The sequence below is a fragment of the Salvelinus sp. IW2-2015 genome, linkage group LG13 (genome assembly GCF_002910315.2).
Source record: "Salvelinus sp. IW2-2015 linkage group LG13, ASM291031v2, whole genome shotgun sequence".
Lineage (NCBI taxonomy): Eukaryota > Metazoa > Chordata > Actinopteri > Salmoniformes > Salmonidae > Salvelinus > Salvelinus sp. IW2-2015.
Window position 1 is genome coordinate 20,608,450 of NC_036853.1, and position 14,589 is coordinate 20,623,038.

Below are 14,589 nucleotides of genomic sequence, written 5' to 3' on the forward strand. Positions count from 1 at the left end.
CAGAGCGGGTGTTCAGTACAAGTGGGAACATTGTGACATGTCAGAGGTCATCACTAAAACCAGAAAGAATTGACTAGCTTGTATTCCTGGCTCTCAACCTGTAAAACTAACTCCCTGAGATTCTGCAACATAAGGCTAACATTTTGAATCATTGTTTGGAGCACTTTGGTTGTTTTCATATAACGCTATAATTCAAACTTGAAGGAGTGTTTTGTTAACTTGTTATATATTTATTTGTGAGCGTTATTTTGCTGCTATAGTTTAAACTTGAAAGTGTTCCATGTTTACATTTGGTATTTTACATACCAATATTTGTTAGACCTGTATTCATTTGTTTGCTGCTACAATTCAAATCAGTTCTACTATTAAAAAGAGTATTATAAGTTCGGTTTGGATATTTTAGACCTAGTCACATTTTAGGCCTATTTATTTTGTTTACAACTATAGTTGAAGTGTTTTCGATTTACCTTTTTAGGTTTTATACATTAATATTTCTAAAATTTGCACAAAGGTTCTAAATAAAAGGAGAAAATCAAATATGAGTAAGAACCTTTTATTTGTAATAAAAGTAATAAGTAAATGGCCTATATCGTGATATGTATCGTTATATGAAATGGCCTATATCGGGATATGTATCGTTATCAGGATATGAAATGGCCTATATCAGGATATGAAATTACCTATATCGTGATATGAGATTCTGGTCATATCGCCCAACCCTACTTCCACGTCTGTTTCTTATAGCCTAACCTCACGGGGGAAACGGAGCCATACGATACAACTTCTCTCACTTTAACACAAGAGCAGAAATGTGAAAGCCTTTTAACTCCATAATCAAACATACAGATAGACCTAGTCCATCTGTGTGTACAGTTCAAAAGCATGTTTGAGAATCATAAAAAAAGCATTGGTCCTGGCAACATAAGACAAAGCTGATTGAGAGAGAAGGAACTACTAGCCAAGGTCAAGTGAAAAGACTTAGTAGGCTACTCTAGTCGTTGGCTTGTACGTTACTGTAGCGTAGCTAGACTATTTAAAGTACTCTCTTCTTATGCTGTGTAGSTGTCTGACGCTAGAATGCTGTCATGCTACTGGCCATGCTTGTCACCAGCCCTGGGTATTGTTTCCTGCGTCAGTGGCTATCGTGGCTTAATCAATGCACGACCTGTGCTAATCCACCACCTGTCACTGTTAGCTTACGCATCCATGCTGCAGGACTTCAAGTAGAAAAGACAAGCAGCCGGATAAAAAGTTGACCAGCTAGTTAACTGTTTAATATACTTTAGTCTAGCTGGCTAGCAGGTTTTACAGCTATAATTGCTGCATCAATAGCCCTCATGAAAAATATTATATTCTTGTCCACCCTCTAATACAGCTAAGTACAGTGCCTTCAGAAATTATTTACACCCCTCGACTTTTTGAAAATGTTGTGTTACAGCCGACATTTAGAATGGATTCAATTGAGATATTTTGTCACTGGCCTACACCATAATGTCAAAGTGGAATTTTGTTCTTCATTATCTACCAATAAGTGACCTCTTTGCAAGGCATTGGAAAGCCTCTTTGGTCTTTGTGATTGAATCCGTGTTTGAAATTCACTGCTTGTATGAGGAACCTTACAGATAATTGTGTGTGTGGGATACAGAGATGAGGTAGTCATTCAAAAATAATGTTCAACACTATTATTGAACACAGCGTGAGTCCATGCAATTTATGTAATTTTTACTCCTGAACCAACTTATTTATATTGAATACCTCATTCCAAGTCATCATCTCATCTCTATTGGGCTACTGCTTATGCGGTATCTTTAGAGCAGTGTCTTCCAAACTAGGGGTTGCGACCCCAAGTGCGGTCGCCAATTTGAAAATGGGGTCGCGAGAGAAACGMTAAAAAATAGAACCGGGGTCTTCAGTAACCTCCGGTAGACGCGAGATGTGGTTGTATTAAACAGAACAGTTTATTTTCTTCCTACAAATGTGGCTCTGTTTTGGATGGTTTAAGCTACAAAATATTATAACCCCATCGTTGAAAGATAGGACTCTCAGGAACACACAGGTGWGATCTGTTTCCCTCTACAATGCACACAAGCTGTGCAGGACTCATTAGACCAGAGTGGACAAGACCAGGCACTATCATTAGTAATCACGTTTCCATCCAGTTTTTATGCGAGTAAAGTACTACCATATAACAAAAGAAAACGAGACAGCTGTGATGGAAACAGGAAGTTTCGTTAAAATGTTATATATGCCGACAGATCATGTTTGTTCAACATGGTGGGAACTTTGTGTCTGTACAATTAATTATGCGAGAAACGGCATCACATCGAAGTAAACTTGGAGTCAGGCGTGATATGTTGTGTGGTCCTCTCACTACGACTCGGGAAAGCATGCAGCTTATTAGGCTACTGATGAAATGATTTGATGAACTTCACAGGGTGGTGAAAGCGCACAGTGATCTTGATGCTCCTTTCCAATAAACAGAGGGTCTAATTCTGGTGACATGATGATCGATGCTTTACTACTGTTTGACAAATAAAAATATTATTACCCATAATAATCTTTAATGTAGACTAGCTTACCCGCGATGTATCTGCGAGCTGTTGGTTAGAACACAAGTGTTAAGACCAGAGTATGCACATTTGCTATTTATTGCAACAATTTCTGACAAAACTGTCGTAGAGTTGGAAATGCCACGGAAACCCATTGAACTTTCAAAAAAGTACATTGTGTGCAATACTTCGTCACGCACTGATTTTTATCAGCAACAAGTCCGTTCGGTGGAAACACATCACTGGTGGGAAAATGCATATATTTCTTTATGCGCATTTTTGAATAATTAGCATGAAAATCTGTCACAAATTGAATGGAAACCTAGATAGTGATGAAGTGCGTTTCTACACAGAAGACCATACAAAACTATTGCCTGAAGATCTTCTGAACTCCCAATACTTTTCTGATTTCAGCCACTTCAAACCATACTTCCTTCAGATTGAACCAGAAAAGCCGGGTATTTTTCATTTTTTAAACAACTAATTGACAGAGGTCGGTTCAATTATTTGAATTCTATGTTGTTCAGTTTTTTTCTGTGAGCTGCGCGATGTAGTAGGGAGTTGTCGTTTCCAATAGGCAAATATTCAACAGTTTAGCTCATAAAACTAGGTGATTAACAACACTGACCATAATCCATTGCGCATCTACTTGTCCTGCGCCATGCAAGAGACCAGACTGCATGATCATGAGGGCATATAGAGAGCAGCTGTTGCTTCATGAGGTATRTCTACCTGGAAATACACGACAAAAGTGATTGATTCCGCAGTATGCCTTATTTACTTTGAAAAACTACAAAATAGTGATTGTGTCAGACAGCAGCTCTATAGAGATGAGATGACTTGGAATGAAGTTTAAAAAATATACAACATAAATATTTTATTTAAAGTGAATAAATTATAGTTAATAAGTAGTAATGGCAAGTCACTACCATCATGGGACATTTATTAATCGTCTTATTCTGTGTTGCTAAAGCATTCAACCAAAATAATCGGAACCAAAATCGAAAACGCTATTTCAATAATCGAACCTAAACCGAACTGAAAAAAAAAAAACACTAATCGCTCAGCAATATGAAATACTTTCAAACGTACTGTCAGCCTGATTTGTAAGACTATCATATACCCAAATTAAAAAGTAAACATTGGCCGTTGATTACATCACCTTTTTTWACATGGTGGGGTTGCAAACATTTTTGTTATATCAAAATGGGGAAGTGGGCCAAAAAAGTTTGGGAACGCCTGCTCTAGCTGAACTGCGCAATGTGTGCATTACGCTCACAAAAAGAAAACAAAATGGAATTCCAATAATTTAACCGACGTTGGTCATTTTGCTAACGTTAGTTGTTATAAAACTGACATTTCGGTTAATAGTTTAGCACCCTGGGACATGGTAGAAATGCCTACATCCACTAAAATTCCCTTTGAGATCCATATCTTTTGTGTTTTATGGTCAAATGACGCCTACATTTAGAGCCCTTTGGAATACACATCTTACACTGAATAGTAATAGGTGATATTTGCTTGGGGCAGACAAGGCACCGTCGTATACTAGGAATGACCCAGCTAGTCTGGGCTGGCTAACTTCATTTTTTTCATATGGGAGGATGGAAGAATCGATTCATCCCACACCACGAACGGACATGGTCAGAATATCAGCTTTCCAATGCTGCTTTCGAGTAATGTTCATTTATACGGCGTAAACATGACAATATCAAGTTAACTTTTCTAACACACAATGAAAAGAATGAAGATAGGTCTTACCACCACAGGATGAGGCACGCCAACAAAACGCGCAACCGCTTCATTATCTTCCCGCGGGGACCAACATCCTCGCTCTTTTAGGATTGTACTAACCTCTCGTGGCTATACAGTAAACACGAATATGAACTATTATCAGACAGTAATGTTTGTTGCTTATAAAATATAATAAATATTTAGGGGAAGGGTGGCACTTTCCTAAAACTACACTCGATGTAGCTAGCCAGTTGATTTTTCATTCAGTCAACCCTTCGCCGACTCTTTTCTGCGCTAGTTGGCTTCTGTTGCTGTGCTACTCGCCTTCGCTAAGCGCTGCTGCGGTTCTCCCCTCCTCTCGGCCAATAGCATCAGGCAGCGACAGAGAAGTAGTGACGTGCTAAGGCACGGTCCCGCCCATTTCCTCTGCTTGAGCGGAGCTGGAACATGGAACGCGTCTCCTCCATAAGATAAGAAAATATAAACCCTGAAATATTTACATCTGATTGTGCAACTTTTGGATTACATTGTTTTACAATAGGATGAGTAATGAATGATGGTTTGCATTACATCGCAGAGTAACTTCCAAAGACTAAGGGCAGCATATAAGGGATGGCATAGCCTACACAAGAAAATGCCTAGTAGTTAGTTGAGTTGACATTTTTCATGTCATGACCCTACATAGAGGTCTATTTAATAGTTTCCTTATTTTTAGCAAGCCTGGTGTGCAGTTCACTACTACAATTTTAAAACCAAGAGCTCCTTGATCAGATTGCAGTCTTCTTCTCCATCATCATCATCAATTGAAAAATACCTACACCCATGTCTATTTGACATTGATATTGTTGTTCAACAAACAAGTGCCTGTATAGTTAAGTGTCTTTTATCATTCTATAATGTCTTCTCTACGACCAAAGTTATACAAAATAACATAACTGTTCAATATTCACACATGGGCAGACTTGTACTCTTTTCTATCCGTCCTTACCATATACTAATATATCTGTGTCGCACAAGGAAATATATATATATTTTATGTAACATTTGTTTAACTAGGCAAGTCAGTTAAGAACACATTCTTATTTACAATGACGGCCTACTCCGGCCAAACCCAGACGACGCTGGGCCAATTGTGCGCCGCCCTATGGGACTTTCAATCACGGCCGGATGTGACACAGCCGGGATTTCCAATGTTTATTTCAAGGGAATGCGACTGTATTGCGACTGTTGTAAAGATGAATGCGCTTTTGGAGCAGCGTTGGATGCACAGACTATCCATTATATTGAACAGATACTCTAATTTCTTAAAAAATGGAAAGCATTAGGGATAGGGAAGAGGCAAGAACAGGTGGGACCATTCATGCCAATGAGCGGGAAGATATACGTGTGAACAGGCACAACTGTTTCCACTAATCAACATTGTCTATATAATACAAGTTAATGAAAACAAGCATTTGCTCTTTTATCTTAATTTAAGGCTAGGCATAAGGTTAGCAGTGCAATTAAAAACTCCTCGCGTGGTGAGCGAAAACAAAAAAAACATCCCCTGCTGGAGAACAGATTTTGTGCCCAGTTATCCCTCTAGCTTCTCCTCTTCCTCACTGGATGCCGTCAGTTGTTCTTAAACACGCACACACTACATTACCCAGCATGCAACTGAGAAAAGCGCCCTTCTGAGAACTGCCTGTAATGAACTTATTTGTTTTTGTTAAAATTGCCCATAATACACTAGAATGTGTCCCAAATATATTTTAGCACCATTAAATACATTAAATTGTATCAGATAAAATTACATTCCAACTATTTGAGAGAAAAGTATGTCCATTCTTAAGGCAAGGTCCTCACATTGCGATTGCCATCTCGTACGGTGAGCTGTCCAACAGAACAGATTTGAGGGGAAGTTGACGAGCATTAGCTAGCACTCGTCTCTTTACGGAGTCAAAATCTATAGTTATTTCCCGCTTGTTCCGTGTGTAGTGAAGGCAGCAGGAGACCATGGACGTGGTCCGGGGGTTATTGTGCCTGTTCTCGGTGCTGGTATCTGAGATGTTCATGGTGGCCGCGTTCTCCCAGAGCCTGGACAGCGACTTCACATTTACACTCCCTTCCGGACGGAAGGAGTGCTTCTTCCAGACCATGAAGAAGGACGCATCGCTGGAGATAGAATATCAGGTTCGAGGGGTTATTATCGGTTGAAAGTGTGAACCAAAAATGTGTATATGAGCAGATACATTTGCTAGAACTCACGAGGGCAGCTTTGTAGACAGTCTACTAATAATATCAAATTGTATTCGTCACATGCTTCGTATACAGGTGAAGACTAGAAGTGAAATGCTTAACGTAAACTCGTACATCGCCTTGGTCCGTACAATTGCCCTTATTTTAGCGCCCCAAAAACGTAATACTTCCAGATCAACTGTAATGTCAATACCATTGTAAAGCACAATTTCTCCCCTTTCCAACAAAATCAATTACATGACCTAAACACTGCCTGCTTGAATTATGCAGAAACGGGCAATGAGCCACTTCGGGTCTTTTTAAAAATGGCGGGTGGGGAAGCGAAACTAATGCGTTATAGTGAGAAGGACAGACGTCTTGTGGGAAAATAGCTTTTTTCACTCGATCTGTCCAACTTATCACCTTATCGCCTCTAAAATGTAAATAAAACACTATAAAGAGTTTATATAATGTGTCATTACATACCTATTTGAAGGTTTGTGTCGAATTTGAATCAGGTTTTTAGGGCGGTGCTAAAGTGATCTTAGAAGTAAACAGCGGCTTTGAGAATGATGATCGCATGCAATGATGACGAAAAAAATGACTAGGTATCCCCCCTTACACCATCACTGTCCATTTCTTGTTTTTAAACGATGAGAGAAGTGTTACACCTGATGGAGAGAGATTGTAAGACAGAAATAGTTGCTTTATGCGTGCTGTACGTTACGACATGACACGTCAAGATGTAACGGAGGGTCAGTTTTTTTCAACTTTTCTCCAATACTATAGAGCCATTACCATGTCGATCAACGCTTGAATAGAAACCTAGTTCACACCCCCGATTTTGAAGTCAACACAGTCGCTACAGTCCTATTAGTTTTCTTTGTAGCCTCGTTTGAATGTCGCGGTTACGCACATTTGTACGGAATGGGGTGAGTTTACATTACTTACGGGTCCTTCCCAACAATGGGTGGGTATAATTTGTGCAATTTTCCAACAGGAAACTGTTCCAAAAGCTTCGTAAATAACAAGGTTGCCAACAAACAATACATACAAWGTTGTATAGCGGCAGAATAGGGTACCGGGTAGGGAGTGGGCTATTTCATAAAGTTTTTCACTCACCACGTTTATTTCCGAAAAATGTCTGTCCTCACTCTGGTAACCTATGGACAAACATTAAGAATAAGCTAATTTACGTGGTGAGTTGATGCCTATTACCCAGCTAGTTAGCTAGGTGAATTGCTACTTTGTATGCATTGTTTGTTGGCAACCCAGTACTTTACAAAGTTTTTGGAACAGATTCCTGTTGGAACSTTCCACAAATTATACCCACCCCTTGGTTATATGCACTGGGTACGAGGTACATATGTACATATAACTAGGAATAAAACTGGCAGATAAACAGTAGCAGCAGCAGAATATGTGATGAGTCAAAAAGTTATTTAGCAGTTTCATGGCTTGGGGTAGATGCTGTTCAGGGTCCTGTTAGTTCCAGACTTGGTGCATCGGTGCCATGCGTTAGTAGAGAGAACAATCTGACTTGGGTGGCTGGAGTCTTTGACRATTTTTAGGGCCTTCCTCTCGCACCGACTGGTATAGAGGTCCTAGTTGGCAAGGAGCTAGGCCCCAGTGATGTACTGGGCCATATGCACTACCCTCTGTAGCTCCCTGCAGTCGGATGCCAAGCACTTGCCATACCAAGTGGTATAGCAACAAGTTAAGATGTTCTCAATGGTGCAGCTGTGTAACTTTGTGGCTCTGAGGGCCCATGCCAAATCTTTAAAGCTTCCAGAGCCACAGTAGCCATTATGGGATTGCACAGCTGATGCAGCCATTCCAAAATGGCTACGGTGGCTACTGCTAGTTAGCATGAGGACAAAAAGGGCAGTTTTCCGGGAAAACTAGCAGTATTTAAATCTTGTTGTATAAGTGTGGCCATAGGTACAATTGAGGAAAGTGGCATATCCAATCCCTGCATTGATGTATGTTTTCTGACCCATATCCCGGCTCCACCGGTCTTAATGTAACCATGATTGCATTCCGACCTCAGTGCAGCTTAGTGTAAACAACAAGCATAACGGTAGGGTCGGTATCTTCTGGCAATCATTTTACCAGACCTAGCTATAGGCCTTATGCTCTTTTCGAAGAAAAATTATATTCCATCGTCGGTCCCTGTTACTCCTCTTTCGTTGCCTAAATGGTGCTATGCTGATGTGTTTTCAAATTAAGTAGTGGCCCTAAATGACATAAATTCAAATGTTATTTGTCACATGAGCTGAATACAACAGGTGTATTACTGTGAAATGCTTAATGCTTACAACCCCTTAATTATTTTCATTGTTGGTTAAGAAAATATTTACTAAATAAACTAAAGTAAAAAATAAATAAATAAAAATGTAAAAGTATCACAAAATAACAATGAGGCTATATATAGGGGGTACCGGTACCGAGTCAATGTGTGGGGGTACAGGTTAGTTGAGGTAATTTGTAAATATAGGTAGGGGTAAAGTGACTATGCATAGATAATAAATAGGGAGTAGCAGGAGTGTAAAACAAGGGGGGTGGGGGTCAATGCAAATAGTCCGGGTGGCCATTTGATTAATTGTTCAGTAGTCTTATGGCTTTGGGGTAGAAGTGGTTAACGAGCTTTTTAGACCTAGACATTGCGCTACCACTCAGGTCCACCACTGTTGTCATCAGCAAACTTAATGATGGTGTTGGAGTTGTGCTTGGCCACGAAGTTGTGGGTGAACAGGGAGTACAGGAAAGGACTAAGCACGTACCCCTGAGGGGCCCCGTGTTGAAGATCAGCGTGGCGGGTGTGTTGTTACCTACCATTACCACCTGGGGGCGGCCCGTCAGGAAGTCCAGGATCCAGTTGCAGAGGGATGTGTTTAATCCCAGGGTCCTTAGCTTAGTGATGAGCTCTGAAGTAAATCCTTTGCATCCGACTCATTAAAGATAAAATCTTCTTCCAGTACGAGGATTAGTAATCACTGTGCGATTACCTAGAAGCTCTTTTCGGTCATAAGAGACGGTGGCATTAACATTATGTACAAAATAAGTTATAAATAACGTGAAAACGCACACAATAGCACAATTGGTTAGGAGACTGTAAAACGGCAGTCATCTCCTCCGGCGCCATTGTAACACATAGATGTTCCTTTTGTCCATGTGGGAAAGGGCACTGTGGAGTGCGACTTAACGTATCTCAACATAGAACTTTGGTAAAACCTCATATTTTCTTTGAAATAGGCCTATCTTAACATTAAMGACATTGAGGGATTGTCATACCATCACTGTAGCCGACTTCTAAGTTCCCTATTGTTGTGTCTACCACCATAGACAAGCTATCTCTGTGGCATGCTGGTACCCCACCTCTGCCCTTGGAGTGAAAACAAAATGTTGATAATGTCCTTAGTTTGTGGCGCTGCTCAGTTCTAAGTTCTTCATGGCCTCTGTTTTGAAATACTAATAACTAGACATTTTGTAATTCAGTTTGGAAACCTTGACATTCTTTCCCTTAACAACAGAGCAGACAGAGATTCATATTTGTCACTTAAAACTGTTGATTAAAGTTAAACAAACCATACATCTCTATGCACAATGACTAGTTAACAATTTCCACAGAAAATGTACAAAAACATATTTACTTGAAGAGCAATGCAGTTGCAAAGTTTTAACAGAATGACTGTTTGTTCTGTCATTCTGTTACCAAACTTTGCATCTACACTGTTCCAGTAAATGTGTCTTTGTAAAATGTTCAGTGGAAATTGTTATAACTAGTCCTTGTGCATAGAGTGATAAGGTTTAACTCTGGACATTTTTAAAATGGAAAAATCTGAGTCTCCACATCACTCTGTTACCGTGGAATTGCCCTGAACTAATGATGAAACTGTAGAGAAACCGACACCAGGAAGGAACTGGTTTCTTTACTTATGTCTTGTATGGAGATCACACATTGTGAAGCCATCTGCTTATTCTGAAACTTTTCAGCAGCAGCTCTCTGACATCTCTCTCCTCTCACCCATCTTACTTGTCTCATCTGTGTGTCCTCAGGTGTTGGACGGAGCAGGTCTGGACGTTGACTTCAGCCTGTCCTCTCCTACTGGACACGTTCTGTACAGCGACCACCGCAAGTCAGACGGAGTACACACGTAAGACACAAACACCACCACGCACGTGTGTAATGCACACTCACATGGAGGACACACTCTCTCTCTCTCTCTCTTACACTCTCCCGGTGTGTGTTTCCTTTAGTGTAGAGACAGAGGACGGAGACTACATGTTTTGTTTTGACAACTCGTTCTCGGCAGTGTCGGAAAAGATCATTTTCTTCGAGCTGATCATGGACAACATGGAACAGGAAGGGGAGGAGCCAGAGGACTGGAAGGAGTACATCCATGGGACTGACATGTTGGACATGAAGCTGGAGGACATCATGGTGAGGGGCTGCGCTTATACTACACCAAGGCACCTATAGTCTATATAGGCTATATACCCTATGGGCCTTGATCAACAGTAGGTCACTATATAGGGGGTCGGGTGGCATTTCGGACACTCCCCTAGAAGACATGGTTAGGAAGCATGCATTGCTTTGATATGCAACAGGACACATGTAAGACATCTGTAGCACGTCATGCGAGGGGGTGTGATTTCACACACAACATTTCACAGAATTCACACGTCCTTAGTTTTTTGAATGTGCTACTGGATAATCAAAAAAGAATCCCTGTGTAAATTAGATTAGTAATGGTAGAGTGGTGTATTGTAGGGCCGGGACGTTAGTATCGTGGCAAGGAAACAGCACCAAGCAGATTTAACTTCTTTAGAGAAACAGCCCTAATGTTGGAAACAAACATCATTATGTTGTCATCCAGAGTCACATTTATTTACTTTCCAAGCTATAGCACACTATTTTACATACAGCAGGTTATTAAAGGACCAAAGAGTTTAGTCTGCTTCAGGTTTTCATTTTTGCCATGGAAATAATGCCATACTGGTATCGTCCCGGTCCTAGTGTATTTTGTGTGACAAGGCAGGCAGAAGCTGTCTCGTCTGAGGCCTGCTGTCTGTTGACATTGGTGTTTTGTCTGTCTTTTCTGAAGCAGAGATTGCTGGCATAACAACATGTCAGCGCACAGAGCACACAACCACACAGGTGGTGTCACTTTGACACAGCACACACACTGCCAATACAACGACACAAGGTCAGAGAGACCGAGCACCACAGCCATCAATGTCGCAACAATAATCACACACACACCTGAAAGCAGAATGGATTGATCTTTATACCAGACCCCCACCCCGTGTATCAGGACACAGGCGTCAGTTGGTCAGGGACAGGAAGTGTAAAGTACAGCTGTGGAGGAAGTCATGTTTGTCCTTTGAGGACTCGCCGACATGGCGGCTTTGTTAACATGCACCCACCCCTTCCCCCATCCTGTTACCTTGTCTCCAGGGACCTCCCCAGTAGGGAATATTACTGTGTCAGTCAACATACATAATCTCTATGCTCCTGAAGTCTGGCCTACTCTGTATTGTTGGATTCTAGTTCCAAGATGCTTCTATGACTATCAGAATAACCCAAACCACTACCAACCTCTTTGTCCCTCTGCTCTCCAGGACACCATCAACAGTGTTAAAGCCCGGCTGGGGAAGAGCCTTCAGATACAGACGCTGCTCAAAGCCTTTGAGGCCCGCGACCGCAACGTACAAGAGTCCAACTACAACCGGGTCAACATGTGGTCCATGACCAACATGCTGGTGATGGTGCTGGTGACAGGGGTGCAGGTCTACCTCATCCGCTCGCTGTTCGACGACAAGAGACACACACGCACGTAACAACCCGCCCACTGGGAGGGGTCGGGGAGGGACCGGCAGCTCTGTCTTGATCAGCCAGCCAATAGGGAGTGGGGACTGGTGGTGAAGATGCGACCGTAACTCATTGGTTTTTATGTACAACATGCACTCACATAAATCACACATCCTTAGACACAAATGACCTACCCGTCCAGTCTCTTCATCTGCTCTGTCTAGCTGCTGAGGGACCGCATTCGTATCTGCTCTGTCTATCTAAAAATCAGTGGAGGGTGAGACACCAGCCAGACCTTCAGAGTCATTGGCTTTTAAAAGCGAGCGTAACGAACAAGTGTTTACCATTGATATGGTAATGTTGTGAACTCTCAACTTTGTCTTCCAGACACTGAGGTGAGACTGTCCTGTCCGTGTCACATCTTTCAATGTCTTCCAGTATATGATCTGTAAGTCATGTTGCCAAGCCTTTTACTGGAGTAGGTGGTTGATATACCTTTAGAGATTCTGATTTAGCAGTCTGTGCCATACTACCAAAACTTTTGCCTTCCAAACCGTGGCTGGAGTGGACAGCATGTGCATGCACACACACCCTTTCACTCTCTTTCAGATACTCACACAATCTCTTACCCACACACACACACACACACACATTTCTTCATAGAAACATCTGCTGCCTGCCAGTGCCAGCCCTCTTTTCTCTGGCTGGCCTTTCGGCTGCTTGGTGAGTAGAGTAGGGGAAAGGGAATAGTTTCTTCCGTAACCCTCTAAATCACTGCTGTACTCTTCCACTCCCTCCTCCTCCTGACATCCACCTATAACTCATGTCCTGATGGTCTAATGTCAGACTTAGTGCCGACAGGCGAGTCTGGTTTCAGTCATACAGGCTGATGAGATGTGGAGTCCGCTCTGCCCCTCTCTTTTTCTCTAGTGACCACATTCTATTTCTAACAACCACACCCTGCACCTCATTGGAGCAGCGACGGTTACGGGAGAAGGGTTGCTTGGGACTGAGGTGGGGAGTGGTTGGGAGATCCACTCATTTGGCTTTATTTTGTAGGTGGTCCAATAGTGTACATGAGAGCTCCAAACTTCCACACTTGTGGTTGATACACTGATATGTGCCAAGAGTTTGGAGCAGCCAAACAAGTTGTCTGATTGCGCTCTAAATGCTCCCTATATTACAGAAATGTTCCTATAAATACTCACTGTGCTGCTGTGTTGAGTAACACCCCACCGCTATCTTGTGGCTGGACAGTGAACTGCTCACATGACTATCTCACCTCTAGGACTGGCTTTAAAAAAAATATATATATTTTTTTTTAGTTGAACCTTTATCTAGGCAAGTCAGTTAAGAACAAATTCTTATTTACAATGACTGCCTACTCCGGCTAAATCCAGACGATGCTGGGCCAATTGTGCACCACCCTATGGGACTCCCAATCACGTCCGGATGTGATACAGCCTGGATTCAAACCAGGTACTATAGTGAAGTCTCTGAGATGCAGTGCCTTAGACCGCTGCGCCACTCGGGAGCCCTGCTTTCAACCTATCCCTGCTTTGAAATATGAAATGTTACAGTGATGCGGTATCCGCTCTCTTTTACAATGAAAGAATAACAACAWAAAATGATGTTTGAGGGGTCTTGCAATGTGCTATTATGAGCTCCCTCTCATTTACAGCTACTCAAACCATTGGGCGAGTTAGTTTTGCATAGCATGGTGCCCTGGGTGGGCAGAGTTTACGCATTTTAGACCATTTCATTAGTCCTTAAGTAAAATCTCCACCTACACCGGGCCATGCCAAATTAACTCGCCCATTGTAATGGGTTGTATTGCCACTGCCTCTCTCTGCCCACCATTTTGTGTCATTAGTATTTTAGCTGATGCTCAAACAAGCATCACATTGGGTGATTTTAATAAGTAAAATTAAGAATGTTTTTAATCCACAGAATTTCACTGTTCTCTTCCAACCTTTTGTTCCTTGCTGAACAAGACAATATTATATTTTGAAGAACAGACTCAACTCTTACCCTACAGACAAGTTGTTTAGGTGAAGGTGTTTTACTTTACTAATCTGATGGAACAAGGAGAGGAGAAAATATTCTGGGATATTTATCAGAATAATGTTCTGTAGATGTAAATGTGTGTAAATGAAACAATCCTACTTTTCTGAACATGTCACGTTGTTTCCTTTGACTTCAAATGGGTGGGAGGTTGGTGAGAAATAAACTTTAGACAGATCCAGCACTTGTTATACAATCTTTCATTTATCA

The 14,589-nt window shown here is 41.6% G+C and overlaps 2 protein-coding genes across 2 annotated transcripts in view; one reads left to right on the forward strand and one right to left on the reverse strand.

The window, feature by feature from the left end:
- Positions 1-4,640, reverse strand: part of LOC111971858 (SUN domain-containing ossification factor-like) — a 76,184-nt gene extending 71,544 nt beyond the window's left edge. The window contains 2 exon segments of the mRNA XM_070445988.1: positions 2,580-2,597; positions 4,311-4,640. Of these exon segments, the coding sequence (XP_070302089.1) occupies positions 2,580-2,597; positions 4,311-4,354 (62 nt within the window). The 5' untranslated portion in view covers positions 4,355-4,640.
- Positions 4,641-6,123: 1,483 nt separating this feature from the next.
- tmed5 (transmembrane p24 trafficking protein 5) lies at positions 6,124-14,560 on the forward strand. Its single transcript, XM_023999236.2, has 4 exons — positions 6,124-6,455; positions 10,560-10,657; positions 10,761-10,944; positions 12,126-14,560. The coding sequence occupies exons 1-4, from the start codon at positions 6,279-6,281 to the stop codon at positions 12,342-12,344; spliced, it is 678 nt and encodes a 225-aa protein (XP_023855004.1). The 5' UTR covers positions 6,124-6,278; the 3' UTR covers positions 12,345-14,560.
- The last annotated feature ends 29 nt before the right edge of the window (positions 14,561-14,589 follow it).

Excerpts from the sequence above, each read along its gene's own strand:
- tmed5 (XM_023999236.2), top strand. The coding sequence starts at position 6,279 with ATGGACGTGGTCCGGGGGTTATTGTGCCTGTTCTCGGTGCTGGTATCT. Across the intron at positions 6,456-10,559 it reads CGCTGGAGATAGAATATCAG|GTGTTGGACGGAGCAGGTCT; the intron begins GTTCGAGGGGTT and ends GTGTGTCCTCAG. Across the intron at positions 10,945-12,125 it reads TGAAGCTGGAGGACATCATG|GACACCATCAACAGTGTTAA; the intron begins GTGAGGGGCTGC and ends TCTGCTCTCCAG.